Genomic DNA, 15,772 nt, shown 5'->3' on the forward strand with positions numbered 1-15,772 from the left:
AAGCCATAGTACCCATTTCACTTCCCTGGATGGCACAGATCCACCTTGGGCTTGCCCCAGTTTCAGGTAGGATGGCCTATCGTATGTCCCAGCTAATGATGATTCTTCACTTGACCAGCCTGTATCTAGCTCTCCAGCACCGCTTTCATACAGCACCTCTCCCTTCTCCAGTAACCACTCCCTCCTCATACTCCAGGACTACTCTTTGAAGGGTCTTTGCCGCTCCTTTAGCTCCTAAATACCTTTCCCATTACAGGTTTCTGACTGAGCCTGTTGCTGTTGTCACCCTCTTCCCCCGCCAGCAACAAAGCTGGACTTTTTCAGACCTGAGTCCACTGACACAGACCACCGGTTCTCCACTAGCACAACCAAGACCTTCCCCCCAAGCTGAAAACAGCCTCCCCAAGAACCGCTCTCTGCTGGTTCCCAGTGGATTTCAGTCCCCAGGATATCCCGCATCAATTCGTTCCTTTCTTCAATAAAAAATGACATTCTACATCTCAGGCAAACCGCTGCTGATATTTGATGAGGTCTGATGATGGTTTTTGCCTGTGCATCTCTCTGCTATTTATCTTGTTTTATTGTCTGTATTCTGTTTCTAAGGGCTGAAATTGCCCTTTGGAAAGGTCTTGTATAAACACGAGCAGGAATTTGGACTATTCATAGTCAACATTTGTTTTACCAGCACGAAACTCAAGAGACTTCTATCTTGTTTCCAAAAGACTCACAGAATCTTTTTTAGCTGGCAGAAATGTTGAATAAATAGAATAATCAGGGTTGTGTAAAACAACATGCATTTTTATGTTATTAGACATTGTCAGCTAATCTACTAAATCTTCACTCTGGTCACTCAAGGGAACTACTTCACATTACAGTAGAAGGTTAACTGTTTTTTTTAAATACATTTTCAAGCACTTTGGTGTTTGTAGCATTCCTCTTGGAAACCTGAAACTGTCAACTCAAATCCAACTCTGATAAAAGCCAGTGAAATGCTGCTGAGACCAGTGGCACTACACCTGCTTTACTTAAATTATGTTGTTGGTCCAGTGTTCTCTTTGCATATTGATAATTGAGCCAGATTTAGATCTGGTGTAAGAGGGCGTAAAACTATTTAACTCACCTTGGTCTCTTCTACCTCAGACCCAGTACCAGCCTAATACTTTCAAACAGCAGAAATTTGAAATCCATATGCCTCGTGTTTATTTACTCTCCCAGTAGATAAGCACACAAATCAGGACACTGGTTAATACTCTCTTCTCAAGATACTCCAAAGCAAGTCCAGTTTAATGTGGGATTTAAAGAAGCACTTATCCCACTAAGGTGAAATAACACCGGTAGCAGTCACCAGTGGGCAGGACACAGACAACTTCAGTATGCTCCTTCTGGTACTGCTTTACAGGAAGACTTCTGGGTTTTGATAAAGCCCCAGCAGCATGTCTCCCTCCTCTGGGACTCAAGTATGCAGACACTTGAAGTACTTTCAAGTACATGAAAGAGGAGAGCCATACCCTGAAAGTCTAGAGTAATATGCAGCACATCCAAGCAAAAGCCTCCTCATCTTGAACAACAACAACAAAAACCTCATCACTAAAATGAAACTCAAGCACATGCATCCCAGACATTACTTGGACTGAAATGAGGCCCTCAGCTTGGTTTGGCTCAGAGCTGACAAGCACAGCATGCCTGGCCCTGCCTGCTAACTCGCACCAAGCTGCCCTCTCAGGTTTACTAGCTCTTATGAACTTCCATCCGGTGCATACAGTGGGAGCTTCGTTTAATGAGAAGACCTCCTGCACAGACCAAACGGGCTCCTTTTCTTAGTGATGCATGCTTGGTTGGGCTACATAAGAGCACCACATGGTATTGGAGCTGTGAGGAAAAAGAAATACAACCTCAGACAATACTGCTACAGGAAACAAATATGTTTTCATCTTAGCATTAACATCCAGTTAAGGCCAAGGTTACTCACCGAGTGCTTCTACTAAAGATTCCTGGTCCCACCATGACTGTTAGCAGGACTACACGTGAGTGCAAAGATCCATTTCATCAGATACCAGTTCGGTTTTTATATCTCAGAGACCCTGAAAGGTGAGGTCTTGGAAAATGTGAAGTCCACAGACGAAGCTAAGAATGAATTTGCTACCTTGTGCCTCTTCTGCAGTCAAGTCTGTATGTCCCAAATGAACAAAGCAGACCCTTCCCCATCCCAGGTGAAAACCTTTGCTAAGCTAAAAAATGCTAGTACGGTGTGTAGCTGTACATAATTGCTTTCCCACCAGCCTGCTTCTTCCCAGGAACATTAGAGGAGCATTACCAAGTAGGGAGCTCTCCAGAACAGGTGCGAAACCAGAGAAAATAAAAATAAAAAAGTATCTTCATAAAGCAAGGAGCTCTAAGACCCAAGGTTAGAACATCTGGCTCTCTGCTGGCTCAGAGGTCTTGGTGGAGTTACTTCCTGCAGGAAATCTGGAGTAAGCACATGCAATAGTAACAAGACACCAAAGGAGCCTTATATAACATTCTGCACTACATCTTCCAAACAGTAATTTCCACCACATTTTTTTTCAATAAATACATTTGGAGAAGTGACAAACTCCAGATCCCATAAGGTGATCTCTCTACTCTGAGAAAGCAGAGCAGGATTTGGCTCTACTTTAATTGTAAATAACCAATAAAAACAACAAATAGCAACTTCTATTTCTACTTCATAGCACAATTCAGTTCAGAATGGTGATCTTTCTGTCAGAAGGCATGACCAGGCACAAGGAATACCATTTCTCACCATGGACATGGGAATTTCATAAAAGTTAAACCAATCTCCTCAACTTGTTCCCATTTGAAATGGAATTTACTTTTTTTTTTTTTTAAAAAAAAAGAAATCTTTACAGAGGGACTTCTCAGATTTCATGTTTCTAAAATGCCTTGAAGGGAAGTCCAGTCTAAAAATGAAACCACACCATTATTTCCCCAACAAAAGTACAATTTTTAAGTTGATATAGCACTTTTGCAACCATTGTTGTGGCATGTAATCCATAAATTTGTTTATTTATCATCTCAGCTCGAAGGATTTGTATTAAAATTAATTGAAGTAGCTTTCTTTCAACCTTTAATTTAAACTTCTAAGTGGTAAATCCAAAACCTTACGTGTCTGCCTTAACGGATAAGGCAGCACATGTGACCTCACCAGAGTCCATACACATGTGCATCGAGGGAAAAACTGAATCTTTAACATCTCACATCTGATCAAATTGTTCTCCATATCCCTTCTAGTTTTCTATTGAAAAGGTGGAACGATGAAGTCAAAAAAAGCCATGAAAGAAAAAGGGCAGGTTTTCAATTGGGACCTCAGACTTTGGGCTAAACAAACTTCTGATCTTCCTCTTCTGCTGGCTCGTGCTCTTCTCCTCTCACATTCCCAGTTCAAAGGAGGCTAGCCACTGCAGATGTTTTGGACTCAGTGCTCATTGCATGGCAGGATGGAGGAATGGATGGCTCCCCTTACACCGAGGGACTCTAAGAGCTTTCCTCCATCTCCCAAAAGCTTGCCAACTCCAACTTAACCACGAGTAAGGAGAGGGGCGCAACTCACAGGTACCCTTGCTGAGATAGATGTTTCTTCCCCCAACCCAACCTATAGGAAAGAATGTTACTTCGGGCTCCTTTGAACTTAGGTAAGAGACAACTCATAGTGCCATGGCTCTTTTCTGAAGTATATGCGCAAGATGAAAGTGAGATAGGTGTGGAGTGGACAAAGTACTTTCTTTATCATTTGCAGATTGGTTTGTCAAAATCCAACCAGTGATTTCACACACTTTGCTTTTCCTTTTTTTTGAAGGAGAGGTGGGGGGGAAATCCAGGCAGGAGGTGTTTTTCCAGACCTGTGAATGCAACACTCAGCAGCCAAGCTTAAAAGTTCCTGCTGCTCCTGCAAAAAAGGGACAAACAAGCCCTTTTCATGTCAGCTACGTCCAGCTGGAAATGTCACAGCTTTGTCACAATGGAACAAAGCATGCCTGGTGTCTGTTCTTTCAAATGGTCTCTTAATTCAAACAAAAGAAAAATATTCACATCTGGAAGGGGTCGTAGGCAGGGGGTGGGAGGGGAGGAAGCAAAGTTCAGATGGCATGTCATAGCAGTTGCTGTTTGTGTAATTATTGTACTGCCTGTTCTGGCACTTATTGATCCAGTTAAAGAAAGAAAGCCAAGAGTTAAGAAAGCAAATTTTATTATTGACTGACCTCAAAGGGCCAGAGGAGACACACCTCTTCACTTTTGCTCGATTCATCGTGCAGAACACTCACGCTGAGTGAAAAGACCCCTTGTGACCAGTCAGTCTAGCAGGAGATTCTCCTTTTCGATTTTTTTAAAGGAAGAAAATAAAACTGTGGTGTATGTCCTCCAGGCTCGCTTTAGAAAACCACAACCTTCACTTCCACAGGATATACATATCACTTGCACTTTCCAGTAGGTTTATTCGAGCATCTGTTTCTGCTAAGATTAAAACCTTCTAACGACTGCTGAGCTGGGAGGCTGCATCAGAACTGAGCTGGAGGATGATCAAAAATTAAATGTGTGGTGACGTGAGATTAAAGGGGAAGGGAATAAACTTAAGGGCAGGACTTCACTGGCTAGGCACGGAAGACCAACAGCGAGAGTTTACATTAGTGCTATATTAAAATCCTTCTCCTTCAGCATTCAGTGCTTCTGGACGATGGAAAGCCTCTCCTAGGCTGCCACCTAGCTAGTTAATTTCTCGTATTGTTTAGGAGCTATTTTAAAAAGCTCTTCTGCTCCAGCCCTTACTGCACTGACTCCTCCCCTCGGAGCTGGTATTTTGTCAGGAGTTTCAAGAGCGGTAAAAACTCGCTGCCAAGTCCCTTTCTTCCCCACAACGTGTTTTATAACGCAGCATGCAGTTTCATCTGTCCCACGGCCACACCAGCACCCTGCCCTCAGTTCCCATGGAGACGGTGAACTCCGCCACAGCCAGAAAGCCTTAGCATGTTTTTTGCCATAAAAAAAAAAAAAAAAAAAAAAAAACGTGACAGCGTTTGCTAAAAATCAGCCTGCAGGAGCATCACATTTTCCAGACAGTTCTAGCAAATTTAGCACGTTCGAGCAAAGGATTTTCTTTTGCTTCAGCCTATCACCGAGAACTGAGGTCTTAACCAAACGTGCACGTAAGTCATCTTCCAGCTCAAGCTGCTCTTTCCCCGCGTGCTTCTCTGCACTACCAGGATGCCTGCAGGCATCACGACCCCCCCCTGGCATCAGCCTGAGAGCTGCCACAACCCCGAGCAAAGCCAAGGCACGAGATACAACGAAGACTGCAGGGCAGAGAGCAGGAAGGTGACGGACATGACTTTGAACTCCATCAGAAGCCCAAGCAATAAACAGGAAAACTTCACGCCCCAAAGTTTAGGAGCGCTGCCATGTGAAACTTAGCAGTTTGCCCTGCTCCTAGCCATTTACCCATCTGGCAGAAATTCACTGGCATCAGGGTCTGTTCACAACAACAACTTATTTAACATCAGCTTTCTTAAAACTGAACTGAAAACAGCCCCGATCTGCTCCAGCATGACCTGAGCGGAGCAGGAAAGCAGACCCGCTCCCAAAACGCAGCAAACGAAGGCCACACGCTGTGTGTGCAGCTTTAGCTGTGCAAAAATGGTCTCCCAGCCTTACTTTCACAGCAAGGACAAGCTCCTGGCTGCGGCACGTCGGTGGCACGCTTGTTGATCCAGGCTAAAGAAGAGGCAGTAACAAGCAGAGCTTTGAACAGCGCAGTTTCCTGGAAGGATTCCCCAGTCTAAAACTGTTTTATAAATATTTTCCAGGCTCTCATCAGGCAGGGAAGCTGAACCTGCAGTGGCTTTTTCTGGCACTCAGGAGCAGACGCTCCACAGAGACCAGACACGGATAACCGCGCACAGCCACGGTGTTGGTACAGAGGAGTTAAAGGCAGGAGACAGAATGATTTTGCCAGCAAGTTTGGCCAACTTTAAAGCCACTGGCAGGGCTCGTGGTAACGGGTGCCCCGCCAAAGTGAGAACCGATGTCCTGTCAGACTCCCACAGCACCTACCGGGGGGGTTTCTTTGCAGACTCTGGCATCAGCCAGGTGTGGGTACCAGTATTGTGAAGCCCCCCGGCACCCTTCACACCACTCAAACCACCTGCGGAGGTGCCAGAAACCCTCGCCCATGCGCCCCGCTCGCCAGGTGCCCTGGGGACACCACCGATTCCTCTCGCATGCAGCCCCCAGGGCTCGCCCCAACGCCTCCCCCCGCCGCCCACCGCCCCGTTTCGGGCCGGGGACGGAGCCCCGGGGTCTCGCCTCTCCCCCCACAAACCGAGGAGGCTCCGTCGGCGGCACTCACCGATGTCGGAGTTGCAGAAAGCGTCCTGCGGGTGGATGGGGACGCAAGTGCAAGCCTCCACCACGGCGTCCCGCAGGCTCCAGCTGCAGAGAGCCAGGGCGAGGAAGCCGAGCCACGCCGTCATGATGCCCCCCGGGGCTCACCCCTTCGCTTGTGCGGAGCGAGAGGGCAGGAGCCTCCTTTCCTAGGAGCCTCCTTTCCTAGGAGCCTCCCTTTGCACAACGCTGCCCCTCTTCGCTGGACGGGACGGTGCAAGCCCGAGAGCGCGGTGCAAGGCGATGCACTGGTGCAAGGCGATGCACTGGTGCAAGGCGATGCACTGGTGCACGCTGCCGCACGGTGCGCGCTGCCGCTGCTGCCGCCGCTGCTGCACGGTGCACGACGTCGCTGCGCGGCGCGGCGCGGCACGGCGCCGAGTTATAGCCCCGATCGCGCCCGCTCGGGCCGCGGGCAGTGCCGCCGCCGCCGCCGCCGGCCAATGGGAGCCCCGCATTACCTCATCGGCGGGAGCGGCCGGCGGGACGGGGAGGGGCCGCGGCCGCCGCTTCAGCGCCTTATAGGGAATAGTGCGGCCGTTTGGGCGGGCGGTTACCTGCGCCGCCGGCCGCCCTGAGGGGAAGCTCGCCAAGCCGTCCCCGTCCCGCAGAAACTTGGCCGTGCCCCCTCCCCGGGTTTACTGAGAGACCCCCTCAGTGCCTGCACGGCTCTGGTCCCCCCTGCCCGGCTTTGGTCCCCCCGAGCCCCGCTGGGGTCTGCCTCCCCTCAGGGTGGCAGCCCGGAGGACGGGCAGAAACGTCCCCGAAGCCCTCCGGGGTTCGCTTTCCAAGCTCGGGCTGTTCCCCTCCGGGCGGTCTCGGCTGGCTGTAAAGTGTTTTTTAAAGCTGGAGGAGGTGAAAGGGAGTAGTGCTGTAAAGTGCTCTCATGGAGCAACCAGAAAACGCAAGGGGAGCACTGCGCGTTGCTGCTTTTCCCCTCTCAGCACGCAGCGGATGGAGAAGAAGGACGAGACCTTAGCCAGGATTTCATCCTGTGTATTTTCATCCCCCTCAAATGCTCCTTCTCCTGCCACCCTGCCACCACCCATTCCCCTTCTCTTCCCCTCCTCAGGATTTTCAGTCAGCGACTTTTCAGTCGCTGGTCACATCTGCCCGGGCACTCCCGACATTTAATCTCGAAGTGTGTTTTAGCAGAGCAGCTTTAGCAGAATTTATAGAAAAGTCCTGTTTGTTTTGTTTTCCCTTATCCCCTTTTGGAACAGTAAATTTCTATCAGCTGTAGAAATGTAAATGTTATAGTAGAGCCGGGGCTGCGACGAAGGAGATTGCCAGCTGCAGGATACAGACATCCTCATTATCCTGCAGAGGGGACCGAGGGGCGATTAATCACAGTATCAAACCAGTATATATAATGTCAGAGTACTTTCCATGGGGTTTACAAGACTTAAGCATGTCTAGTTATAAATTATGCTGGTATTAAAGGCCAGGGACCAGCTGTCCTAAATTTCTAAATAGTCAGCTAAGTCTTTAGATTTACAATTCTTCTCCATCTGGGTGAAGCACAGCCTGACTACACCTTTTCTTGAATCACGCCATCCCTATAAAATTAAAACCTCCAGTCTTATGGAAACACAGGCTTTTATTTGGAGCATGGGTATACAAAAGCATCGAGATGGGTGTTGCTAGCAGTGATCAAGGTTGCAAAGCAAACAGAGGAAAATGCAGGTTCCTCTCCTCGCTGTGACACAGCCAACCTGTGTGACAGCTTCGTCTCGCTGTGCTTCAAATCCCAATCCATGTAATGGGGATAATGGTGATGGAGCTTCACAGGAATGTCTGTTAGTGAATGCAGTGAAAAAAAAAAATCAGATGGTGTGGAGGTGATAATGGGTCATAGAAGTACGTATGAGCTAGGGCATTAAACAAGGCTTTAGATTTAGGTATGTCACTGTCAGAATCATTTGGCTTCAAATCGCAGTACGAGAACACCCCTGCGAAAAACTCCTTAGGTATTTGGGCTGTCAGCTGGAGGTACTGCAGCTGAAGCTGAATCTGTCAGATTGGACTGTCATTTCCATTTTACTGGGTGTAAACAAGGAACAACCCCACTGACCTCAGTGGAGTAACACGGGAGAAAAATGAGGTGTGTCCGGTACTTTCATTTTTTCTTTGTTGTTCTAAAAAGGTTTGATATCACCAACATCATGATACACCTGATCTATCAACATCTCAGATCGGTATCTGAGAGAAGCTCAGTTATTCCATAACCTGACACTGTGTAAATAAGGGAGACTTTGGCCCTCACACAATTAGATTATAATCACAACACCAGCAGCACCTGGCCAAGTTGCTTCTCTGAGAAAGTTTCTTCATTTCTATAATAACACCTTTCCTGTGTGTTCTGAGGACTAACAAGCTGAATACTTTGTACCAAGCTTTGAAGGTGATGGGTGTTGTGTAAATGCCAAGAGTGACTATAATACAAGACGCAGGACACGTTCAGAGGAGACTGAAAAACAAACCCTTCAGTTGCCTTCATTTCTGAGAAGGGAAGAGGAAGGGGGCTGGAAGTTACTGAAGTTACACAGGGCCCTTCAGGCATGGATGTAGCTTGTTTACAGCCAGACTGACCAAGCTTGTACAAGTAACACCGAGTTTGTGCTGACGGCAGGAACTAGTTCACTTTTCAAATATAACCCAGAGAAGTAATCTGCAATTACTCGCCAGGCTGAAAAGGAGTGCTGCAGTTTGACCCAGCAGCAGGGCACATCTGTTTGGAAGGGATGATGTGCAGGCTGGCTGCGTGTCTTGTCTGCCACAGTTTGAGATGTGACCCAGAAAATTAGAAATGCGTGTATTAGCATTGTGGTAGCAGTACCTGCATAGCAGGAGTAGTAATACCTGTGTTCAGTCAGTAAGGATTTGGCTGATTTGGCTGCTTTTTTGACACCTAGGTATCCTATTTCAAGGAGATTAACTTCTCTGTAGTAGTTGGGATGCAGGATACTGTGCGATAATAACAATTCAGTAGCACTGGATACCATGCAATAATAACAGCATTTATTTGCCGCTTAGAGGGTACATTTCATACACAGAAACCAGACTGCTCTGTTTTTGTAAATCACAAATAGTACTCAGGAAAGCTCAGTCTGGCCTGTGGCCTGCTGTGAGGCCCGTTAAATCATTTTACCTGCCTGCACATTCATTTTATCATCTATAAGTAGAGGTATTATATATCATCCTCTGACAATGTCTATTAGATGTTCAATATTAGCCTCTCCACTTTGAGACACACCAGTAAAATGCACTCTGGAAGAGCCAGGAAGGAGTTCTGATTGTTTATTTATATTTTAAAAAATTGATATAGGGTCAAAGCAACATAGAAAGTCATGAAGGAACTGAAAGGAGAACTCCATCTGAATCCCTGCTCTCTGCGTGGGAGAAACTGCAAAGGGAAAAAAAAATAAAATAAACTAGCATTCAGCTCCTTTGGCTAGATGAAACTTTAAGCCATATATGGCCATAAAAAACGTAGCAGAGGAAAAAAAGAGAAAATAAAGACCTTGATCTTCATATGAGAAAATTAGAGTTCACATTTGATTTATGTCACCAAATAAAGAAATCTACGTTATTTCAGTCCACCCCCAAGAGCACACTGTTGAACACAATTAAGGATCTCTCTGCTTTACTGGGCAGCCACACCACGTCACGCTGTGATCTTGTCGGATCCCACAAGCTAAGCATGACTGGGCTGGGTCAATAGTTGGTGTGAAAATTCCCAGGCAAAGCCATGTCCTGCAGGTGTTGTCGGCTGAGCAAAGTGGCCTTCTTCCCTCGATCCTGCACGAATGTGTAGAGGCAGTGCTAGGGGGCACTGCGCTGCAAGAGATGTTCGCATTTCGTCCGGATGAAGCGAGGTTCCTTGCAGTATCTAGAGAACCCAGTCTTCGCAAAACGAGCGATGTTAAGTTGGGTGTCTGGGTTACGTTTCAGGACAGAGAGCTACCTTCTGCTTCCACAGATACTGCAGTTTACACCAGGAGCGTAACTAACAATGCCGTTTCCCTTCCACAAGTCCCATTTGTGGCTGGAAAGGGCCATCCCAGAGCTAGATATAGTGACCGAGTCCTTCAAGTGGCATGAGGTGCTGCTGTAAATGAACTAAAGGCATATTCTCTTCCCTTCTGATCACCTTTCACAATGAAACGTGAGGGATACCAGACACTGGCAGAAAGCTGCTTCTGAACTGACAAGAGCATCTGAATCTAATTTGTACAGAAGGGCTTAATCAAACTACAGGAACCGCTGGCCAAAAAAAAAAAAAAAAAAAAAAAAAAGAACAAACGAACGAACGAATGAACAAAAGAAGGACCCACACACGCACTACTACCATCTCCAAAGGAAAAAACCCTGACACATGTAGCGGCTGAAAACACCCCAGCTCATCACAGACCTCAGCTGGCTTAAACTGAGCAAGGCATGAATGAAGTCAGGAGGCTTCGGCCCGTAGTCCAAACAGCCCTGCCACCTCGATGAACAAATACATTAATTTTAAATGCTTTTGAAGTATGGGCATTTTTCCATTTTAACTTTTCCGCAGCAACTGGACTTGATTCATGAGCATGGAGCCCTGCCACCGCATTTCAAATTGTCCAGCTGCCAAGTTACTCCAAAGTCTTGTCTTATCCTAAAAACTTTTCTTGAAGTTGACGATCCTCATATCTTTTCCATCAGTTCAGCATCACGCCCTCTAGGGGATGTCATTGTTTTTCTGCTTTTGTCTAGCGGGCTGGAAGGGACTGGTGCTTTTCGGAGCCACCTGATGTCCTCTTTGACAGCACACCCACACCATGTCACAGGCAACTCTACTGAAGCGGCTGTGTATTGCATTAACAAAATGTTCTCTTATTTCCTGATTATCTGTTTCTTTCTCAGAAAGTCTTTTTTTTTTTTCTGACACTTTTCTTTGAGAAGGCTGTTTTATTTAAAATTTTCATATTTGCTAGGATTTATGTGTGTAAAAAAGGTTGGGAAAAAAACTCCTCTATTAACTCCTCTATTGTATCAACGGACTTCATCTGCTACTTAAAACAAGAAGACTTTTTCTTCAGAAATATCTTTGATTCTATATATACATACGAAAAAGTTTTATTTGATCTCTTTCTCTGTGGTTGCAAAGAATTATGTCACCTTCCTGTCTGCAAGCCAGACACAGGTAACACTTTATCCCAGTCCCAAGCTTTCAATCAGAGATACACCATTAACCTTCCCCAGCTCTAACAGTTCTATACCGAGTTTAATCTTCAAAGATCCTTCACAGATTGTGCTCAGGAGATCACCCAGTCCGGGAGCAGCCCAGAGGCACCATGAGTAAGTATTACATTATAAAGGATTGTAGAATATGAAATCACCCTCTCGGTAGTGTGGGGATCCTCCAGTCAGGCTGCGATATGGCATCAGCTGCACAGAAGGGCGTCCAGGAAATATCTTTTAACAGCCTTATCGAGCCGAAAATGTTTCCTGCACATGGCTCCACACTTTGGCCCCGAGCCAGCAAAACACTAAGGCACATGTTCAACTTTAAGATGCTCCACTGAAGTCAACAGGACCATTTACATGCGCAAAGTTAAATATAAGCTTAAGTGCATTTCTGGAGCAGGGCCAAAGGGCTCAGTACCACGCAGGGTTCAAGCAAGGAGGCTGTGATTAGATGGCCTGACAGAGTCAGGGGACGGGACGTGATTTGCTTGGCTTTACCTGCCTGTGCCTCATTCCAAGCAATTAATTTTCTCTCGTTTTTGTTTATAATAAGTTTTTTTTTTCTTTCCACTTCTCTTGCTTTGCTTTCATGCCGCTGTAGCCATTTCCAAATTGAAGTTTTGTTTTTCTTTTTAAACCCTTCTAAACTGCATCAATAGCTTTAAGTGACTGAACAAAGAGATTGCAAATAGATGGAGTGCTTCAAATGGTAATAAGAGCTGGTGTTCCCAGAGCTTTGGAGGCTGGCACTAAGTAGAGAGGAGAGCCAAAGTGACTGAAAATCACTTTTCTGTTGTTCCTTTGTATGAACTGTTTTCTGGCTTATGCAATGCACAGTAATTAAAATGACTGGAATGCCTCACATTTTTAAGAGAGCTTTAAGGCAGCTCTGTGGCACTGTGGCCAGCAGAGTTCATGAGCTGTAGATTCATGGCTGTAATCAAGGTTTGACGTTTCTATCAGCGTAACTTGAATGAGACAGTATCTCTGTGGAGGCCTGGGAGGTGAGTTTGAGGAAGAAGGGGCAGACACAGAAAAGCAGTAACATCTGGCCGCCGCACAGCCGCACAAACACCTATGGCGCAAGCCTTCCTGTCGGTGAAATGAGAGCCTGAGGTTGGTGTGGATGTCAGAGATCTCACTGCTTTCTTTCACTGTAGCCTTAATGTCCTGCCTATCTTCAAGGGTGGGACAGCCCTTCCACACCCCGATCCCTCACTGTACTATCAGCTATTCTTAGTGCCCCCTCCTATGTGCTGCAGTACAGGAAATGTTTCTTTCCACAAGAGAGGGTTTGCATCCAAGTACTGGCCACTGCAGTTGCTTGACGTATTTGTGGAGTAACTCCCTAATATTTAGCAGGCAGACAGCCTGGCAGACTGGCAAGTCTCCCGGCTCACGATCCCATCCCTCTGCTGGGGTTTGCTCTGAGTGGTGGGGATACAGGAGTACCTTGTTGCTTTTCAGCCCTCCTGGCGCGGTCCAGAATTTCATTTTCCTGTTTTCCATTTTTGCCATTGACGGTGACTGGGAAGTGGTATGGGGGAAGCCACTGCATCCCTCATCTCTCACGGGTTGGCCTGGCTTCTCCAAGGATGATCAGCCATGGAGGAACAGGGGAGCTGAATCCAGTCTCTCTTGGCATGGGAGGTGACTGGCCTGAAGCATAAGACCTTTTGGACAGGCTGTGCAAACAGATCCTTCTCTCCACCTCTCTGCCTCTCAACAGCCTTCTGAGGCCCAGTAGGCCTGCCGGTCCTCAGGACGTGCCACTGGTTTTAGAGCATGTTGGAATCCTCTGAAACCACCATACTCATGAAAGGCAGAAGGAGAAGCACAAGGGAGCTGGCATCCCTCTTTTTATTACACTGACGAGCCTGGAGACACCGTCACGTCTGAAGGAAGGGCCTTCTCTCCACCCACAGAACAGGTGCAGCTGCAGGAAAAGTTTACTGTCTCTTGCCTCTCCTGCATAGTCTGCAAAAACTTCCTGCAAAAATAAGCCACTTTATCCCCACAGTCCAGCTGTTCCCAGCTTCACACCTGAAACTGCAAACAAAGGTGTTAGTTGCAGGAACGGTCTCTAATGATGAGGGCAGCGTCCCAGCAGGGAACAAACTCGGCGATTCCTGCCATGCATGTCACCATGCGGGTGTCAAAAGCGAGAAGCAGTTCCCCTGTGTGGAGATCCCAACAGAGATGGCTGCCTCAGCACAGGGTTTTTTAAAATCCAAATCCACTTTTTCAATGCTTTTGTTTCTGTATTCCCAAATTACTGCTGTATTGTAGCAGCAAGCGACCGCCTCAGTTAGAGCAGGGCCCTCCCACACAAGCTCACGGCCCAAGGCGCTAGAAGCTGGAGGATTTCTGATCTCAAGGACAGATCTCTATCTTCTCTGGAGCAAAAGGCTGCACTTCTGTTTCCTCACCCTTCTGGAATTTTTCTCCATAAATCATGGCTTACAGTGGGAGACAAAAGATGAGGAGATGGTAGGTCTGCAGTCGGGAGCGAGGAGGGTTCTGTCATTTGTTTATTGTCTCGCTCTTCCTGAGTGACGAGGAACGCATTCATCAAAGGACCCTTTCAGGGCTGCAGTGTGAGTTCCACACCTCATGGATTAACGTCAGCAGTGAGCAGATCAGTGTTTGATTTAGCACAGATGTGTGAAAGTAGTATTCTTTCTCCACTGAAGATAGAGGGGAAAATTTACAGTCCCTCTTCCCTTTTCCTTTAATCTGAAGGGCCTGAGCTACCCCTTCAGTTGTGCCTTTCTCTGTCCATTCAGCAAAGTGCCCTGGTTTCCCTTCCATTGCGAGCGGTAATGGTATCGTGCAGGAAGAGTTAATCTGTAACCAGATGCAGCGCAACTGGAGGTGACGCCAAAGAAAAAGGAACAGAGCAAACTTCCTCTGTTTTTCCTTCACACTGAATGAAAGAACCTTTACCAGGGAGCATGGGGCTACGACTATGATCTCACACTTTACTAGCAGAAGCTGGAAAAAAAAAAACCAACTGTCCTATACTGGCATAGTTCAACTCCTGATTTTAACTCAGTTTGTAGCAAGAGCAACGGGTAGCACACGGGGGGTGGGTGAGTGTTCTTAAGGGGAGGCATGCAGTATGGATGAATGTGCCTGCACCCCACTGGGACTGCCCAGAAAGAAGAACTTCAAACGCGTATCAGAGGCAGCGATGAGAACCATGCAGAGCTGGCAGGAAGTGGGAAGGTGTTGAATGTACAGATATGAATCCGCACTGTATGTACGAATTATGTACCAGGAGCAAAGCTATGAAGGTACCACAGCTTGAACATGAGCCCAGAGCAGGAGAATACCTCTCTGTAGCTCTGTTCTTAGTAATAGTGCCACCAAATCTTGCTCGGAGTTGGCCAGGGGTGCTGTGTTAGACCGAGTGCCCTGTTGTGGGAGTTTGGACTGCTCCAGTGCAGTGGTTCATCAGAAGTGCTAAGAGGACGGAGAGATTCTGAACATCTTTGGTGGTAGCAGGCCTCTCCTCCCCTCCTCTTCTTCCCTCCAGTGACTGTCTCTTCTGTGGCAGACTGGTGGCTGAGGGACTGCTCCACATTCTTCCCATCTCCCAGTATCCGCAGCAGTGATTTTAAGTAGTGCTTAAAGTAGCTGAAAGAAGAAAATAAGGTCTCACCACACCAGCCAGGGAGGAAGAAGAGCTCTCCCTAGACACCTAGCTGAGGACTGGGAGGAAGGTGCTCTTAGTGTAAAGGTTCTGCAATGCACAGAAGGGATCTACAGAGGGATCTACTCATGGGATAATCCACAGAAAACAACTAACAGAGAGTCTGAGCAACAACAATTTCTACCAACAGAGATTTGGTTCTCCATCAGTCTTTTCTCAGCATCACACAGTATGAAAATTAGGTAGACGAGCATTTTATGTATTTTCAGTTAAGCTCTCTTCATGTTCTATAGATTTCAACCAAGCAGTCTTTAACCAAAATCTTGCTTCCTTTGCTCTCAGTTCAAGTTCACTTTGCCATCTCAGAGAGTGTAAAGGGGAAGGAGGGATGGAGACCTGTTCAGTGCAGATAAGTCCTTAGTATGGGTATAACAGAAGACACTAATCTGGTCTCCTGTATCTCACTGCATAGCAGTGGAAGGT

The 15,772-nt window shown here is 46.9% G+C and overlaps 2 protein-coding genes across 2 annotated transcripts in view; one reads left to right on the forward strand and one right to left on the reverse strand.

The window, feature by feature from the left end:
- TIMP3 (TIMP metallopeptidase inhibitor 3) overlaps nucleotides 1-6,813 on the reverse strand; it is a 37,423-nt gene extending 30,610 nt beyond the window's left edge. Inside the window, exon 1 of the mRNA XM_013180857.3 lies at nucleotides 6,380-6,813. Within this exon, the coding sequence (XP_013036311.1) occupies nucleotides 6,380-6,503 (124 nt within the window). The 5' untranslated portion in view covers nucleotides 6,504-6,813. The remainder of the gene's footprint in view (nucleotides 1-6,379) is intronic.
- Nucleotides 1-15,772, forward strand: part of SYN3 (synapsin III) — a 234,639-nt gene that overhangs the window by 138,429 nt on the left and 80,438 nt on the right. The gene's annotated exons all lie outside the window — the stretch shown is intronic.

Source organism: Anser cygnoides, chromosome 1, assembly GCF_040182565.1.
Source record: "Anser cygnoides isolate HZ-2024a breed goose chromosome 1, Taihu_goose_T2T_genome, whole genome shotgun sequence".
NCBI classification, from domain to species: Eukaryota; Metazoa; Chordata; class Aves; order Anseriformes; family Anatidae; genus Anser; species Anser cygnoides.